General features: G+C 34.7%; 1 protein-coding gene and 1 long non-coding RNA gene across 2 annotated transcripts; one reads left to right on the top strand and one right to left on the bottom strand.

Moving 5' to 3' along the window:
- Positions 1 to 244: 244 nt before the first annotated feature.
- LOC107867431 lies at positions 245 to 6,866 on the top strand. The gene is made up of 3 exons (XR_007054613.1): positions 245 to 579; positions 2,355 to 3,988; positions 6,590 to 6,866. It is a non-coding gene; the product is annotated as an uncharacterized LOC107867431 (long non-coding RNA).
- Positions 6,867 to 15,354: 8,488 nt separating this feature from the next.
- LOC107867432 (protein ACCELERATED CELL DEATH 6) lies at positions 15,355 to 18,876 on the bottom strand. Its single transcript, XM_016713661.2, has 3 exons — positions 17,930 to 18,876; positions 16,429 to 16,961; positions 15,355 to 16,052 (listed from the first exon to the last, which is right to left on the bottom strand). The coding sequence occupies exons 1-3, from the start codon at positions 18,522 to 18,524 to the stop codon at positions 15,450 to 15,452; spliced, it is 1,731 nt and encodes a 576-aa protein (XP_016569147.2). The 5' UTR covers positions 18,525 to 18,876; the 3' UTR covers positions 15,355 to 15,449.
- Between the last annotated feature and the right edge of the window lie 203 nt (positions 18,877 to 19,079).

Raw genomic sequence — 19,079 nt, 5'->3', positions numbered from 1 at the left:
AAATGGGCTATGGTAACAACTGTTTAGGCGACGGTTATAGAACCGTCGCTATAGATACTCTACAACCGTCGCATAATGTGACCATGCCTAATGGAAAAATTAATTAACATAACCGTCGCATATTTGATTTAACCGTCCTAATAGGTAACCTATAGCTATGGTTAATTGTACCAAAAATAAAAAGCACGGGTATTTTTTTCTCCACTCTTTATTTATACCCGCTAATTTTAATATAATAATTTTTGTAAAAAAATCTAATAAAATAGAAAGTGTAGGGTTAGGTTCCCCATTTCATTCACTTTTTTCTTCTTTGTTCACGGTTACCCCATTTCAATCAAGTGTACGATTGTTCTGGAAACAACTTAGCTGGATCGATTCCCACATCAATTGGCAACTTAAGGACTTGGATCGATTGTTCCCAAGTGTAGGGTTTGTTCTTGAGTAATCTATCGGTGATAATCCATGTAAATTGCAACGCTTGGATGTCATCGACTTGACTCAACAGGATAAAATTAGAAGCAGAATAAGAGCATTGTTCAGGATCGCGGTTTTCTTGGGATTTTTCTAGGATTAAGAGTTGTAAGTAATGATTTTATTCTTCTTTTTTCTTCTTTGACTGAGCTTCAAAGGTACGAATAAAATTCAAATTTTAGGATTGTTAGTGGATAAAATTGGAAGCAGAATAAGAGGGTTCTCTTGGGATTGTTCTGGGATTAAGAGTTGTGAGTAACGAAAATGGGATTTAGGATTCACTGAGTTGATTTTGATTTCCAAAAAATTTATGTATTAAGAGTTTTCTTTGTTCTATATGTACTTCTAGTCGATGGTAGGGGGTAAGGATTGCATACATGCTACTCTCGCTAGATCTCACTTGTAGGATTATACTAGTATGTTGTTGTGAATTTAGAAGCTAATAACAACAGAGTTAAGTACAACAAGGAATGTTTTAAATATCGTAATACGTGGATTGCCAAAATCAAAACTTCTTTTAATCAGTTGCTTTGTCAGTAGCTGCGGTAAAGAAATGAACTCAAACCTGAACTTAACATGTTATCTTATTATGAAGAACTAACTAAATCAACAACCTAATAGGCATAAGGAATTGCTTAAAGGTCAACGATTACATTAGACGCAGTTACTTGGGTCATTTTGTAGTAGGAAAGAAGAGGATACCAAGACTAGGCATGTACAGTTAAATCCATACAACGAGAGGGATTTAATTGGCTAAGAAAAGAACTATGAAATATTTTACTTTGGGTGTCACCTGGTCAGAAAGCATTTCGAGGCCCATGCTGTCCATAGAATTTTGAGAATCTTTGTTCTCTAACGAAATTGAGAATCTCAAGATGTCCTGAACTCAATTTGGAGACACCCATCCAACTTTCAAGTTTAAAATGGTTTGAAGTTGATGATTCTCCTAAGGTTGGAGTTGTTTTTGACGAAGCGAAACTCTTTACCTCCCAACTTGAGGGAATGAAGCAGATTGAGGAATTATGTATTAGTGATTGCAACTCTCTTTATAAATGTATTATGTAGACCAATTTAGTATGATTGTTATGAATCTAAAGCTAAGGAAAATACAGCTATATATTTGAATCTAAGATGATTAATGATTTGGATACATACAGTTGAGCACTTGAGTTCAAGTTCCTGATAAGCAAGCAGTTTATCTTAGGTAAGCGGATTGTTAATCTTCTGCAAAATCAATGTAGTTAAACAAGTGGAATGGTGGTTGCAAACTGTTTGTAATGGAAAATTATGGTTCTGATTGCTCATCTCTACCACGCAACAAGGTTTTGATCAATGTACTTGTTGGTCGAGTTAGTGGTATTTCTGGGTGTTTAAATCAATTATTTGAGATCTTGAGTTAGATGACAATTCTTGTTATGGAATTAGATATTTTATGTAGTAACACTTGTTCATCTTTTTTTGTGAGACTTCATGAACGAGAATGGTTGGCAGCTAATGGTATTTAAGTAGATGAGAGCGGAGCTTGTATTTGCATTGTCTAAACTATTTGTTGTTTAACTAGGCCTGAAACTTAACACATCTGCCAAGACTGGTGTCTAGTTTAGATAGAAAAGTAACTTCACCTCGGAAGTTGAATCTTAATTATATATAGAACATCTCTCATTATGTTTTTTATCAACTTTAAAGTCCAGATTTACATGTATAGCTGACTGCAGTTCGAACGGTATATAGTACTATCTGTTTGCTATCTTTTATTTTGTTTCTTTAATGTTCTTGATTTTCAAAATGCCTTAAATTAGTGGAACTTAAGAAATACATATGTGCTTAGAGTTGTTGGACACATTGTGAAGTCTTTTTTTTTTGGTATCTCTTTCGTCTTTTAGGTGCCGCCCAAGCTTAAAGGCAAATTCTACAGGGTGGTAGTCCGTCCGGCCTTGTTGTATGGAGCGGAGTGTTGGCCAGTTAAGAACTCCCACATCCAAAAAATGAAGGTGGCAGAAATGCGGATGTTGCGCTGGATGTGTGGACTGTCTAGAGGGGATAGAGTTCGGAATGAGACTATTCGGGAGAAGGTTGGTGTGACTTTAGTGGAGTGCAAGATGCAGGAAGCACGATTGAGATGGTTCGGACACGTGAAGAGGAGGGGCATGGATGCCCCGGTCCGTAGGTGTGAGAGGCTAGCGTTGGATGGTTTTAGGCGGGGTAGGGGTAGGCCGAAGAAGTACTGGGGTGAGGTGATTAGGCGGGACATGGAACAGTTACAGCTCACCGAGGACATGACTCTAGATAGGAAGGTCTGGAGGGCGCGAATTTCGGCAGAGGATTAGGGCCAGTTTGGGTCGCTAGTGTAGGGAATTACTTGGTGGGGGTTTTATTCATGTTATGATTCCGTGTTCCGTGTTCCATGTTTTACTACGAATCTGTGGGCTTTCCTCTGCTTTGCTCTGCTTTCCTCTGTTTTATATTACTTATGGGTGCCGTATTTATGTTATCTGCTTCTGTGCTTTACTATGTGTTTGTGTGGTATCTCGTGCCTTGAGCCGGGGGTCTATCAGAAACAGCCTTTCTACTTCATCAGAGGTAGAGGTATGGACTTACCCCCCAGACCCCACTAGGTGGGAATACACTGGGTTTGTTGTTGTCTTTCTTCTTTTGGGATTAATTGTGTTGTACGTCTTTTTATTTCTTCTTCAATTTCAGTATTCTGCATTGTCTCTGAGCAATCTATAACTTCAAATTGCCCTAGAAAAAGTCCAGGTTCTAATCTCTCTCCTTCTCCATCTCAATCTCTCTGGTTAATAGTCAATGACTTATTAGCAGCCAGCAGCAAAGATTATGTTGGATTATGTGAAGTTTCTTCCTCCTCTCCTCTCTCTATCCATATTATACATATATGTAGATTAGACTATTTGTTTACTAAATCGATGCTCTTTCTCTTTTCTTTCCATCTTAAATTAAAGTAAGAGCTTCATTCACAAGTTGGTAAATATTTGTATGACCTCCTAGGCATGCTATTGCGGTTGAGATGTTTGCTTCCAGGACATGGAACGACTCTACTAGTATGTTGCTATTTTGTGGATATTTGTCCAAATATCTGACATTCTATTAGTTGTCCATCTTTTATCTAATTAATATTTTAAAAGTATCATCAGTATGTAATTTTTTAAGGTAAACTGTCAATTTGACTTACTATTTGCATGGACATGGCCCATGGGTCAGGCTTGATCAATGCTTGAAGGTTTTCTGTGTTTGGAGATAATTAATTTTCAAAAGACTTGATGCATTATTTAGATGGGCCATTATGGTGGTGGGGGGACTTATAAGCTGAGCTTCCACGCATTCGTTGCAAGAGAATTTATATATGTATTGGGACTATTAACTGAGTTTTGTATACTTGTTTTCTGTTGTTAAGATTTGATTCATGAGTATGTGCATGAAGGTTGGAACTTCTTATGCCAGATTTTACTTGTTGCTGAGATGTAACACAATGTCTCCACATTCCATGCCCTTTTGAACGGTATGTTATCCATGTGAGCTTTCTTTTTATATTTAAAGGTTACCAACCAACCTGCCTAATTTGTTATAGTAAAAAGTTACCAACCAACCTGCCTAATTTGTTATAGTAAAAGGTTACCAACCAACCTGCCTAATTTCATTTAATTTCATAAGGTGAGCTTGACACAGTACGTAACTGGAGGTTCATGTTTAGGTCCTAATTCAAAGGTTATTTTGGCATATTTAGGTACATAGAAAAGGTTTCTTATAATAAGGGGTGGGTACATGATACTTGGATGGAGATGGTGATTTGTAGTATTTGTTAGAGTTGTGTAAAGGGGAGGGAGAAGTATACTCATAAGAGTAATCAGCAACAACAGTGCTGGCTACTTAGCAAATTGCCAAAGCAGTTGTTATAAAGGACCATTGGCCCAACTTCCCCAAACTTTTCATTTTGATTTGGAACAAATTACTACACTTTGAGGAGATAACTGAATGATAGAACTATGACTTTGTGTTGCATAGCTGAGTAGGGAGCTCTGATTTTTATAGAGCAAGGTGAAACCCTTCTCAACATTAATGTAATAAATAGCTTCTTATTTGCCCACTAAAATGAGAGCAAGGTCTAAATAAAGACTTTTATCAGTACTAAGTGGGAGGCATTATCTGCTGCCAAATGATAATTTGAATAAAATATTGAAATAAAAATAAAGAGGATATATATATATATCAGAAAGGAGTTAAAGATTGACTATTTCATAACAAAAAATAGAAAAAAGAAATGAGGGCATTTTCTTTGTCATTTTCTCAATGCCAAAATCTGTAATTTGACTTATAATCTAGAGTTTGACATTTCCCCTATCTCAAAATAAAAGTAGAAGATGAACAAAAATGCAACAGTTATCAACATTGGACTCTTATCTATATATAAGATCACGTCAAAGCTATCAGAAAACACAGAAATTCTAAAAATTGTTATAAAATATTTATGTTATAAATTTCCTAAATATGTAAAAATCTAAGAAATGCTATCCATATTGTCAGCTTTGTTTGGTTTCAGATCAACTCTTTTCAGATTAATACAACAAGAAACCTAGTTGGATAATAATATTTTGCTGTTATCTGGTAAGTTTAAGTGTATTTGATATAGTTATGTGGGATGTTCACTCTTGGTTCTATTACCTTGGTAGTGTATTGTATGTGGGTAGAGCTGATTATACCTGGTATGATTGACTTTGGCATCATCTTGGGTTTGGATTGGATTTCAACCTATCTTGTGATTGTGGGATGTCATGCCAAGGTTGTGTCCAACTTTGTTGTGTGTATGATTTTTTTCAGGGATGTTCTTGTTTGTGTCATATGAAATATAATCATGTCTTAATTAGTAGCTGGAGTAACAGATATCAGCTCATTAGAGTTTTGCATGCATGAATTTTACCAGTGAATGGTGACATTATATTGAGCTCTATTGACAACGTTAACCACCAGAGTATCCCCGTTGTTTACTTCCAATGTCGGTCCAGGGAATTGTCCATTCACAGTTATAATGTTGTGAGTTTTGCACAGCCACTTCACTGTTGTTGCTTGAATTTGTTTCAAGAAAAATTATTGTGAGTTTTGGAATTTTCAATCATCAAAGAAACATCATTTTTGTAGACTTTGCTTAACATTAACAATGTACTGTTATCCAACAACTATATTGTTTATTGTTATGATTATAGTTTCGCCCTCCACCTATCTTCGAAATTGGTACTCTTCTTTCTTAAATATTTCCCCTTCTAATTAATTTTGTGGTTGGAAAGGCTACCTGTTCTCCAGAATTACAGTTACTTCCTCTTTCCACAACCACAGTATCCCTTTGTAGGTCTAAGAACCGCATGGTTAAAATTACTCTTTCCAGTCTAACCTGCTAGATTTTAATATTAGGAAGCAGCAGTTGATGGCCTTTAATAATCCTGCCAGCATAATTTACAAATGAATGGTTGCCTAGGACAAAGCTAAAAGGAAAAGCTACTAATCCACATATGGTCCCATACGTTGGTCTTTCCACAATGTCCCCAACCTTTTTTAATCAAGGTGTCGGCATAAGTAGTGTGCTTAATTAGAGATTTGACTTTAAAAATTCATGGCAAAATTTGAACTCCCTCAATCACTGAGTTATCTCTAATCTTATGTGCAGGGGTTACCTTATATATATATAGAGTAATTTTTGTCGAGAGAATTTGAGTGAACCCCTTGCTAGCTAGTTGCTTCCCTCTAGTTTGTTGGATAATAGTACATTGTTAATGTTAAGCAAAGTCCACAAAATTGGTACTCTTCTGTTTTTCTGAAGGGAGATAATATTACCTGTTGGTGCATTTAACCCCTGAGTTAGAATAGTTATGCTGGGTTTTTAGTAAATATTCCTTTTTATCGAGTAAAGTTGCTCATTTCATTTGTGTACCATGCGTACGGCTTGTTCAGTTCAGTGTGTTAATATCCAAGTTTACCTGACCGGAGCTATAGCTTTGTGGTTGTTTACTGTTTAGTTTGTCCTATTTACTGTAACTTGATCTTTTTCAACTTTTGTTGTTTTTGTGTAGTTTATTGCTCAACTTTAATTTTGTTTTTCTTATTGTTGTAGGTGATCATGACATAGAAGATGGCGGGAATGAAATTGATGAACTAGACCTGACCTAAGAGATTGATCACATTGACTTTATGTCACACTAGTTGTTGGAAAAACTTGTGTATGTTTTGATTGAGATCGATCACATTTGACCGAGTAGTTTCAAACATCTTTTATTTTTGAACATTCAAAACTACTTATGTATGTTTTGATTTTTTTGAATGGTCAAAAAATATTTGGTTTCTTATTGGTTGACATTTTGGGAATTAATAGTTACTAGTACTCTTGATGATTAATATATATGTACATTTTATGTGTTATGCATGGTAGCTTTATAAAATTATTGCAATAACTTAATATATTGTTGAATGGTCTAATAATAATTGTCTAATAGTGTAAAATAACTATTCCAGTAGCCAAAATTAATCGTTGCTATAGCTGATGTTTAACTGGTGCAATAACCTACAAAATAACGGTCATATAAAGCTTAAAAATCATCCCAAAAATTTTTATAATCAAAACATAAATCAAACCGTTGCAATAGCTTAAAAACCGTCCCAAAAAGTTTTATAATCAAACCGTCTCAATAGCTTAAAAACCGTCCCAACATATAATAAACCTTCGCAATATTAGATATATAGAGACGGTTTTGAACCATTCCAACACCATATAAACCGTTGCCATATGCTCAATGCAATAACCGTCCCTAAAGATGTAGCTATAGCGATCGTTTTTGCGAACCGTCACGAAAGACCTAGATATAGCGATGGTTATGCTAACCATTGCAAAAAACTTTCGCTATACATCTAATGTAACACCTTCAGTTGTACCGGATCCTCTAACCGTCACTATATATCTATTGGAATGGTTTTGGTGCCTATGAAGGCGGTATGAGAACCGTCGCTATAACCCATTTTTTCAGTAGTATAAGGCCCCATACATAGACTCCTATGGTCCGACCCTCTTCCTCCGACCTCACACATAGCGGGAGATTATGCACGGGGCTGCCTATATAATGTTTCATCAAGAGAGAAAGCAAAGGACATACCAAGTATCATAATTTTGGATAATAGCCCCAAAAAAAAAGAATGACGGAGATCGTGGTGAGTCACCTGGTCATGCAGGTTGTAGATGCACACCTGCCTATGATGTCTGTGACAAGAAGGATGATGGTGCTGGTACCAAAGACGAAGTCAGAGGGTAATGATCAAGAAGACAAATCTAGGAGAGATGAAAGAATGGTTGAAAATATTATGAAGACAACTCAAATACATTTAGTTGTGGCAGCTCTATTAATGACAGTGACCTTCACAACTGGTTTTACGTTACCAGAAGGTTTTGAAAGTGATACTAATAGTCCTAATAAAGGGATGGTGATTCTATTAAGAAGAACAACATTTCTTGCATTTGTCATTTCAGATGCTATCGCCTTTGCGTGCTCCACCGCAGCTGTATTCACCTACTTTTTCATGGCAACAAAATCAATATCATCTACAACAAGAAAGTTAAAAGTTATTATCCGGCTTTATAATATGGCAATTCTTTTGCAGATTCTGGCGATGACAGCAGTTGTAGTTGCATTTTCAACTGGTTTGTATGTTACTTTAGCACATTCTGTTGGTCTCATCGTTACTGTTTGTGTCATAGGTGCCCTCTCTTTTTATATGGTCGGCTATATGACTCTTCTTCCAGAAAATTAATATCCCAAGAGAAAAAACCTAATTTCCAGCTATCAACAATTGCATCTTTGTGTCATTTTCATAGTTGATGATATCCCTACATAATTAATGTACTTAACACTATACTTTTAATTTTTCAGTCAAGATAATTTCCAAGCTAGTGTCAATTAATCAATCATGTTATAGGGATATCAATGTCCTTTTCATAACGTGAAACCAGCTGTGAAGTAACTATCATAAATAGATAGTTGCCACTACTAAATGTATTTGAGATGCCTTCATAATATTTTTCATTATTCTTTCATCTCACGGAGAGCATTGGAGTAATTGATAAATTTGTTGTCATGTGATCAAAAGATCATAAATAATTAATTCATAAATCTGCAATGAACTTGAAAGTCTTTTGCTTTCTCGAGTTGAAACATCACCAACATACTCAGCATATTTCCCACCAAGTGGGATCTTGGGAGAGTAAGTGTACGCAGTCCATACCACTATCTCAGGTGAGATAAAGAGGTTGTTTTCGATAGACCCCGGCTCAAGAACTTTCTCGAGATGAAACATTATATAGAAATTAAAAGTTGACTTGGTCTTAGTATATATCAGGCTCATTCATTTCACATGTTGCATGTGGCCCAACTTGAAATCTTTATGTCGGTTGTATTATTATTACTTTATTACAATGTTTTTGAGAGTGGGATCAATAACCCCACACCAACCCATTTTGTCTGGAGGCAAGTTACGAATTTGACAGAATTTAGTAATTTCGATTTGAATTTAATTTGTATTTGTTTTTAAAATATATATTTACAAATGATTAGTTTGGAATCCATTAACACCACCCGAACTCACAAAAAATTATGTTGTTATATAAGGTAATGCAAACAGTGGGCGAGACCAACTGAATGTGCTAAAGTAGCAATTGTTGAAAAGGACAGAAGCTGCAAAATACTTGTGATCGCGTAAAACCTCTGCATATATAACTGTCAACTATTTTAGTTGCAGTCATGCCGAAGTAGGTGTTAAGTTTATGTTTCAATAAATTTTGAAACAAATACATCGGTTAAAGATTTTTAAGAGTTATGTTTCAATTAATTTTGAAACAAATGCATTTTGAGTTACAAAGAAAATGAATGTGAATTTACATTGAAACAAATGCATTTTGAGTTACAAATGCATTTATAATTTATTTATTTACGGTTTATGTTTTTGAAAGAAAGACAATTTTTTGTTCATGAACCTATTAACTATTATTTAGTTAGTACTCCTTTTACATGAAACTTTTATCTTATAAATAGCAAGTTCTTTTGTTTGAAAATATAACCACTCAAAAAACACTTATCCCCTTGAAAAATATTTGAGAGGCATTGATCAAAAGATGAAATCACCAATTCAAGAATAGAAGAGCAATATTCTTGAATGCTACTTGTTTTGTGGATTAGTTGAATTTCAAAGATAGAATTGTTACTAGTTCTTCTGTTTGCTCATCGGAGAGACTCCAACTATCTTCAAGAAGCATATTATCGTGCATCTAAGCCAAACAAGTTTTATTGTAAATTCTTGTACAATTATCATTATTGTTCTAACAAATTGAAGATAGTTGTCTCAATGGCTTCTACATCAATATCAAATAGTATTTCATCTTTGCCTAATACTAATTTTGAAATATTTGATGGCAAAGACTTTCCTAGATGGCGTGGATAGATGAAATTCTTTTTAAGATGATTAAAGTTGGCATGTGTTCTTGAAGAACTCTGTCCTAATGCTCCTGGTTCTGAGGTAGCATCTGACGGGGCTACTTTGATTAAAGAACAAATTGCCAAGTGGCAGTATGATGATTTTTGTGCAATAATTATATTCTTGGAGGAATGTTCAATAAATATTATGATCAATATTATGTTAAAAACAAATATGCTAAAGAGATATGAGACACTCTTCAAGCTATTTATTTAGAAGAAGAGGCGAGTTCTAAGAAATTTCTCATTTCAAATTATATGGAGTTCAAAATGATTGATGACAAGTCATTCACTGAAAAAGTACAAGAATTCCAACTTATAGTTAATAAAATTTCTATATCTGAAATTGTTCGTGATGAAAACTTTCATGTTGGTGCTATTGTATCAAAGCTTCCTCCATCTTGAAAAGAGTACTGAAGCAAACTCTTACACAAAAAGAAAGATCTGACTCTTGAACAATTATTGCAACACTTGCAAATTGAACAAGAGACACGATGACGCGATAACAATTGTTTGAAGGAACCTATCATGAAAGCTCATATGGTTGAAGTAAAATCAAACAAGAAGGAACCTGAAAATAAAAATTTTTCAAAGGCAAAGAAAACTATAAATTTCAAGTGTAATGGTGCCAATTTTAAATCTGATGAATGCTATCATTGTCACAAAATTGGTCACTACGTGCGTGATTGTAGAATTCTCAAAGCCGAAAAGAAGAAAGAAAAAACAAATAAAAATAAAAAAGATGATCTTGTGGCAATGGTCACAGAAGCATTTGCAGCGAAAGATCAAGTGGAATGGTGGATAGATACAAGCGCAACTCGTCATATATCAGGTACCTGAAATTCTTTTAAGACTTATGAATTAGTGGGGAACGGTAAAATTGTATATATGGAAAACTCCTCCTCTACTAAAGTTGTGGGAAAAGGAACTGTTGAACTGAAATTTTTTTCTGAAGAAGTTACATTGATGGACGTATTGCATGTTCCTGATATTAGAAAAAACTTAGTTCAGGTACGCTTTTTTTAGAGCATGGTTTTAAAATAATTTTTGAGGCAGATAAGTTTATTTTATCTAAAAATTGCGTGTTTGTTGGAAAAAGTTATGTTGCAAATGGAATGCTTAAACTCAATATTGAAAATGAAAATATTTCTGCTTATCTTGTGGATTCTCTGAACTTATAGCATGAACGTCTTAGACATGTGAATTTTAGATCCATTCAACTTATGGTGAATAATGGATTAATAAAAAATTGTGGAAAGAACTATACTACTAAGTGTCTTACTTATAGCAAATGCAAGATTACAGAGAAGCCCTTTAAGACAGTTGAAAGGACTTTCATGCTTTTACAATTAATCCACACTGATATTTCTGAGATGGATTATTTGTCGCGTCATGGAAAGAGGTATTTTATCACTTTTATTGATGACTACTCAAGATATACTTATGTCTTTCCATTGAAAACAAAATATGAAATATTTGAGACTTTCAAAACATATAAAACAGAAGTTAAAAATAATTTGAGTTTGGAAATTAAATCAATTAGGTCTGATAGAGGTGGAGAGTACTTAAAGTCAGATTTTATTAATTTTTGTGAAAAAAGAAGGCATTGAAAAATAATTGATCATGTCCTATAAACCACAACAAAATGGTGTAGCAGAAAGAAAAAATAGAACTTTTATAGAAATGGTTAATTCTACGCTTTATGAATCTGGTATGCCTGAAAATTTGTGGACTAAAGCCTTACTTTCAACATATCATATTTTGAATAGAATTACCTCCAGGAATCATGATGCATGTCCATATGAACTTTGGAATAATCAAAAACCAAATATAAATTATTTTAAAGTTTGGGGTTTCTTGACTCATGTTCGATTACCAGATCAACATTTAATCAAGATTGGCTATAGAGGAGCAGATTGTGTGTTTATTGGTTATTCACAAATCAGTAACGCTTATAGATTTTTAAATCTTGATACCCCAAGTCCTCACACAATTATTGAATCTTTACATGCTAACTTTTTTTAGCATATATTTCCCAAGAAAAAAGATTCTTTTGAACAAGATGTAAGTTCTTCTATTTCTCCTATTAAAAGAAAAATAGTTGAGCCATTGGAAGAAAGTCAACTAAGATGTAGTTCAAGATCAGCCAACTTAAAAGACTTTGGACCTGATTTTCAAGCTTATTTGGTTGAAAAGGATCTTGAAAGTTATGCTGAAGCTATGTCTTCACATGATGCTCCATTTTGGCATGAAGCCATTGATGATGAAATGCATTCTATACTGTCTAATAATACATGAATATTATCAGATCTTCCTCCTGGATGTAAACCAATTAGTTGTCGATGAATTTTTAGGAAGAAAATAAAATTCGATGGTACTTTAGATAAGTACAAAGCCCGTTTGGTAGCTAAAGGTTTTACTTAATTGAAAGATATTGATTATTTTGATACTTTTGCACCTGTAGCTCGGATGACATTTATTTGTCTCATAATTGCTTTAGCAGCAATTCATGGTCTTGTGATTCATCAGATGGATGTAAAGACTGCGTTCCTGAACGGAGATTTAGATGAAGAAGTCTACATGAAACAATCAGAAGGATTTGTCAATCTTGGTTAAGAACGTAAAGTTTGTAAGCTTCTTAAATCTCTTTATGAATTAAAACAAGCTCCAAAATAATGGCACGATAAATTTAGAAAAGTTATGATTTCTAATGGCTACTTAATCAATGGTGGAGATATCTGCATATTTAGTAAATTTTAAGAAAATTCTGGTGTTATAATATGTCTTTATGTAGATGACATGTTGATCTTTGGAACTGATATTGAAAGAGTTAGAGAAATAAAATATTTTCTTTCTTCTCAGTTTGAAATGAAAGATCTAAGAGAAGCTGATGTAATTTTAGGAATCAAAATTATAAGATCAGCAAATGGTTTGTCTCTTAATCAATCAAGTTATATTGAGAAGGTTCTAAAGAGGTTTGGTCATTTTGACGACAAGCCTGCTCCTACACCATTTGATCCTAGCATCAAACTAGTGTGAAACTCTGGTGATATTCTTGATCAATTGACATATTCTCAAATTATTGGGAGTCTTATGTATGTCATGCATTGTACCAGGCCAGATATTGGTTATGCAGTAGGAACTTTGAGCAAGTTTACTGGTAGCCCTGGAGTTGAGCATTGGAATACCTTAATTCGTGTTATAAGGTATCTGAAGGGTACAATTAATGTTGACCTGCATTATTCTAGCTTTACAGTAGTTCTTGAAAGCTACAGTAATGCTACCTGAAATTCTGATCCAAATGACTCTAAACCTATTACTGCTTGAATTTTTACTTTGGCTGGAGCAGCAATATTTTGGAGATCAAAGAAGCAGACATGTATTACTCACTCAACCATAAAGTCAGAATTTATCGCTATGTCTTCTGCTGGAGAAGAACCTGATTGGCTGCGGAGTATGCTGATAGATATTCCATTATGAGGTAAGTCAATACCATCTTTGACTATATATTGTGATAATAAAATGGCTATATTTCGGGCTTCAAGTGATTTTTACAATGGCAAGTCAAGACAAGTTCATCTCAAATACAATCATGTGAGAAGATTATTGAAGGATGGCATAATATCGCTTCAGTATGTGAAGTCCAGACTTAATTTAGCAGATCCTTTGTCTAAAGGGTTAGGCAATGGTACAAACTTGTAATGGGATGGGAATAAAGCCTGTTGAAAATTGATTGCACTTTATGGAAACCCTACCTAATGATGTAATTTTAGGCTCAAAGAAAAAAACAAGTAAAGTTACAATTGTGAAGCACATCTATAAAATTTCCTTTTTCCCTAGTGAGTGAATGAGCATAAGTTGAGATTTTTTTTCTTTTGATAAATCTATAAGACCGATCTCGGTTGGAGTAAATAATAATACTCTTGATAGAGTTGATAGTATTCCTACAAAAGAGAAGAATGAGATTATATTCTCTTAATAAGTCTATACACCGATTTCGGTTGGACTGTATAGGAACGCTCTTGATAGATTTACTGATACTTTGCTATAAAGGAGGATGAGATTAATTTCTCTTAATGAAATTCATAGAATATTTAGTCGGAGTATGCAAAGTTACTCTTGATGAATTCACCGCACTAAGTGCGAAGTGGAGGCCGCTTCAATATGATTTTAACAAAAAAATCTTAAAGCACTTAGCTAAAAGGATTCACGACACATGGCCGTAAGGTTTCAAAGGATTTTAATTTTCACCGGAACATAGTAATATGCGTGGAGTATTTTTCTACTTCATTTAATGAACCACTTAGTTCAAGATGTGTTCACTAGTCAATGATTTAGAAAGTCTTCACTAGCTAATGGTTCAAGTCCATAAAACACCATTATTTATGCATGTTGCTAGATTGATGTCTCAAATGAATTTTATTTTTTAAAGATAAAATTTCTTGAAACAAGTGAGGGATTGTTAAGTTTATGTTTCAATAAATTTTGAAACAAATACATCGGTTAAAGATTTTTAAGAGTTATGTTTCAATTAGTTTTGAAACAAATGCATTTTGAGTTACAAAGAAAATGAATGTGAATTTATATTTGAAACAAATTCATTTTGAGTTACAAATGCAATTACAATTCATTCATTTACGTTTTAGGTTCTTGAAAGAAAGACAATTTTTTGTTCATGAACCTATTAACTATTATTTAATTAGTACTCATTTTACATGAAACTTTTATCCTATAAATAGCAAGTTCTTTTGTTTGAAAATATAAGCACTCAAAAAACACTTATCCCCTTGAAAAACATTTGAGAGACATTGATCAAAAGGTGAAATCACCAATTCAAGAATAGAAGAGCAACATTCTTGAATGCTACTTGTATTGTGGCTTAGTTGAATCCCCGAAAATATAGTTGTTACTAGTTCTTCCGTTTACTCGTGGAAGAGACTCCAACTATCTTCAAGAAGCGTATTATCGTACCTCTAAGCCAAGCAAGTTTTTTTGTGAATTCTTGTACAATTATCATTATTGTTCTCACAGTAGGTACATACAGAAACAGCTGAGCATGTAATGGAGATGGCATCCGCAACAACAAGTGCACAAAACATTGTTCTTCTTAATAGAATCGACATCCCTTTATTAGGGCTATCGAGTAGTTTGGTGTGCAGTCTTGTTATGCAGAGATTATCATTGGCTAAATGTGAACAAACAGTCCAAATAATGAACATTTATGTAGGGACTGAAATAATCCGCAATTCCTGCTTTTTTTGTTCGTCTGTCCTAAAATAGGCTTTGCCTGCCTCTTCGAAGCAACACATCATATAATAGATCGTCACTGGCGCAACCTTGAGTTTTCTCATGATTCACTAGTTGATAATAACTATGATAAAAGATTATCAGATGCCATATATTTATATCAAATAACGTTCACAAAAATATATTCAATAATCATATGTGAGATTGAATCTATTACCAATTAACCAGACGCCTAACATTTGACAGAAGATAGAACACAGGGAAAGTGATGCAGCCGATGACACAGACAGTAACAGCGAGACCAACTGAATGTGCTAAAGTAGCATACATACCAGTTATAAATGCAATTACAACTGCTGACATCGCTAAACGCTGCAAAAGAATTGCTATTTTATAGCGCGCAGTTATAAGTACTAATTTTTTTGCATTTACTGCATTTATTGCAATGTAGAAGTAGCTGAATACAGCACAAGTAGAGCATGTAAAGGCAATGGCATCTGAGACAACAAATGCACGGAACGCTGTTTCCCTTATTAGAATCGCCATCCCTTTATTAGAGCTATTGAGATCGCTCTCAAAACCTCCCGGTAAGGTGAAACCTGCTGCGAAGGTAACAGTAACTAGTAGTGTGGCAACTACTAGATGTATTTGAGTTGCCTCCATGATATCTTTCACCTTGCCTTTTTTATCTCTCTTAGCTGTGTTCTCGTTCGACTCTGTTTCATCTTCTGGCTTCTGCATTTTCTTCCATTTTATCTCAAAATCGCGCCGTCCTAATCGACAATGGCGAAGATTCCTCTTGAATGACCGTTTCGCCTATTTTCATCATGTGGTGAGTTTATATATAGTTAAAGAACATGTAACTTCAGTAGCTATACATACTCTACTTCTATCAAATACGAGTATCAAACGTAATACGTAGTATTAAACAAATTTGAAGATTCATAACCAACATACTATATACCAATCTTTATGTATTTAGTTGCATATGGGTGAGAATAATTACATGTAGTCGCGGAATTACCAATAGATTGTAGCTGAATTGACCATAGATTTTGAAGTTGAAACTTGAAAATTCGAGTTTTTGAAGTTGTGATCTTTGAACATGGCAAATTTCATGTCCAAACAAAGATATTTGAATGTAAATTTTCAAAATCTACGGCCAAACTCTAGCAAAGTAACATGTACGTACCAGGTTTGTTTTCTCTGTGCTGGACACTGATATGTCAAGCGGAGTCTGGTTTTCTTTGTTAAATAACATGTTCTTTGAACTGGCATGTCTTCTTAATTCAACAGGCACACTAATCCAGTCAGAGGCAGCAAGCAAATGGAGAGGACTGTTGCCATCATTATCTGGCTCGTCAATAAGGTTGTGAGATTCTTTAGAATTCAATAAGAATCTGACTACTCTTATTTTATAATTCGATATGGCAACATGAAGAGCATTTTGGCCATTGCTGTTAAGCATTTCCAAGCTATCTGGACAGTGAAATGATAGCTCACGTATCATGTTTACACGACCTTCATTGGCTGCAATATGAATTGATGTTTCCCAGTCATTTCCATTGCCTGCGGGAGTGTAAGCTAACGATGTCTTCCACCCCAGCATTTTACGAACTACTACTCTCAATCCTAGTTTAACAGCATAATGCAGTGGATTCCAATCCCATTTGTCAGTTTCCTCGCATAATGATTTGTTCCATTCCCACAGTGATGCCGCACAAACTGGATACATATGTCAAATATTAAAAACTAAAAAAGAAAGCAGTCCAGTGCGTGGAACATCCTGCAGGTGTAATGTAGGAAGCCTACCATAACACAAACATCAGTGGCTGAATCCATAGCTCAAATTCGTGATCTATTGATCACTTCGAATTCATGCATTTGAAAGGAATAAGAGCCTGTTTGGATTGACTTAGCTTTTAAGTACTTTTATAGTGTTTTGGGTAGAATAAAAAAAGTGCCTTTAAGCACTTGTATTTCAGCCAAAAAGATAAAATTATGCCAAAAGCCATAAGTTAGAATCCAGACTTATGGCTTTTGGCTTATAAGACCAAAGCGATAAGTCCATCCAAACAAGCTCCAAGTTGAAGAGATTCCTCTGACATAAACTCAATCAAGGCATAGACTCGCATTCTAGCTGAAGTAGTTTAAATGTTTGCATACACTTACCGAAGAAATTCAATCAATTAGATATACAAACGAACGATGAAAAAATCATTAACAAAATCAAGTCAATTAAAAAGTAATTGTAGGTAATTCTATAGAATCTAACTTGTATATACCCAAAATGTAGAGATTATTCACACCACCAAGTCACTCAAAGATATCTGCAGTTACAAATTGAATTTGTAATCTTGAAACAAGACAAGTTATCTACTGCGATAGGTAAAAGTGACCTGATAGTGAAAATTCTTAAGAGTGTCGGTAAACTCAGTTCTGTATAATAAGCAGTGATTGGTGGCCTTGAATAAATAGTTAACCGATGATATGATATAATTTGATTCACAAGTATAAAAACTTGTCAAGTGTATACGAATCGAAAGGAGGATTCAAGCTATATGCACTGTCAGTTTCAAGTTTACACTACTTATTCAATTTAATCATGATCCGAGGTTATTATTACTCAACCAAACCTGATTGTATAAGAAATCTAGATACTTAAACTCAACTTTAAAACCAGAAATGATTACCCATGTGTTTCTGGATTATTGCCGCATGCAAAGCCGTTCGACCACATGGACCACTGTATGTTGGTCTGTTGCAATATTTTAAGATTAGTGACAAACATTTAACAAGACCAGACTCTGCGGCCAGATAGAGTGGTGTCTCCCCAGCATTGTTAGCTGGAAACTCGAAATCAGGATCTTTTTTCACCAAGAGTTTGACAGTGCCTACACATCCAGTCCTCACGGCCTTGTGCAGGGCTGTATCACCACCGTCATCTGTCATCCTCATGAGTGTCTCCTTATTGATCCCCACAGCTTGTCCAGCTACGTCTATGCCACGCAGTACTACCTCCACCACGTCTTTGTGCCCTTTATTAGCTGCTAAGTGAAGTGCAGTCTCATTTTTCTTGTTCTTACAGCACAGCAATGCAGGAGTAAGGTCGATAACTTGTCCCACAAAACCTGATTGGCCATAGAGAGCTGCGACGTGGAGGACTGTGTTACCCTTTGGAGTAACCTGGTACCCCTTTTCTTCATCCCTATTTAGATAATCAGCAAGTAAAAAACCATCATCTCCTGTATTGCCTTCCATCGCAGCATTGTACAGGATTGGATCCATTACTCTTTTTGATTTAGGAGATTATCAAAAGTCAACCAAATTATGATTATCTTGTGAGCTTTTGCTTTCTCAGAGTGAATTGTTATATAGAAACTAAGACTTGTCTAAGTCTTTGTTATAGAATAATATATTCCCTCATTTCACTTTTACTTGTCATGCTTCGCTTCTCGACCATCAAATTGCTTGGATTTTGACCTATGCTTTTTTATGCCGAGGCTCAATCGAAACAATCTCTCTATCTCTACGTGATAAGGATAAAATCTGCCTACACTCTACTATCTCCCTACCCCACTTGTCGAATTACATTCGGTATGTTATAGTATTAATATAAAATCTTAAAATATCATCTGGTCCATCGACTGAAAAAAGTCTTTGTCAATGTATAAATATCCTAATGAAGCCTTCGCTGAGTCTTTGTATAACTAAAGATCAGGGCCGGCTTCAAGGTTGCTAAGGTGAAGCAACGAAGCAAGCGCTTTAGGCCTCCGATTTTTGAAGGCATCATTTTTTTTTTAAAGCATTATAGGTTTGTAGTTTTTTTTAGATTTTTTTTTT

Source organism: Capsicum annuum, chromosome 4 (genome assembly GCF_002878395.1).
Source record: "Capsicum annuum cultivar UCD-10X-F1 chromosome 4, UCD10Xv1.1, whole genome shotgun sequence".
NCBI classification, from domain to species: Eukaryota; Viridiplantae; Streptophyta; class Magnoliopsida; order Solanales; family Solanaceae; genus Capsicum; species Capsicum annuum.
Note: the sequence above shows the minus strand (reverse complement) of the source record. Positions and strands in the feature narration are given on the sequence as shown.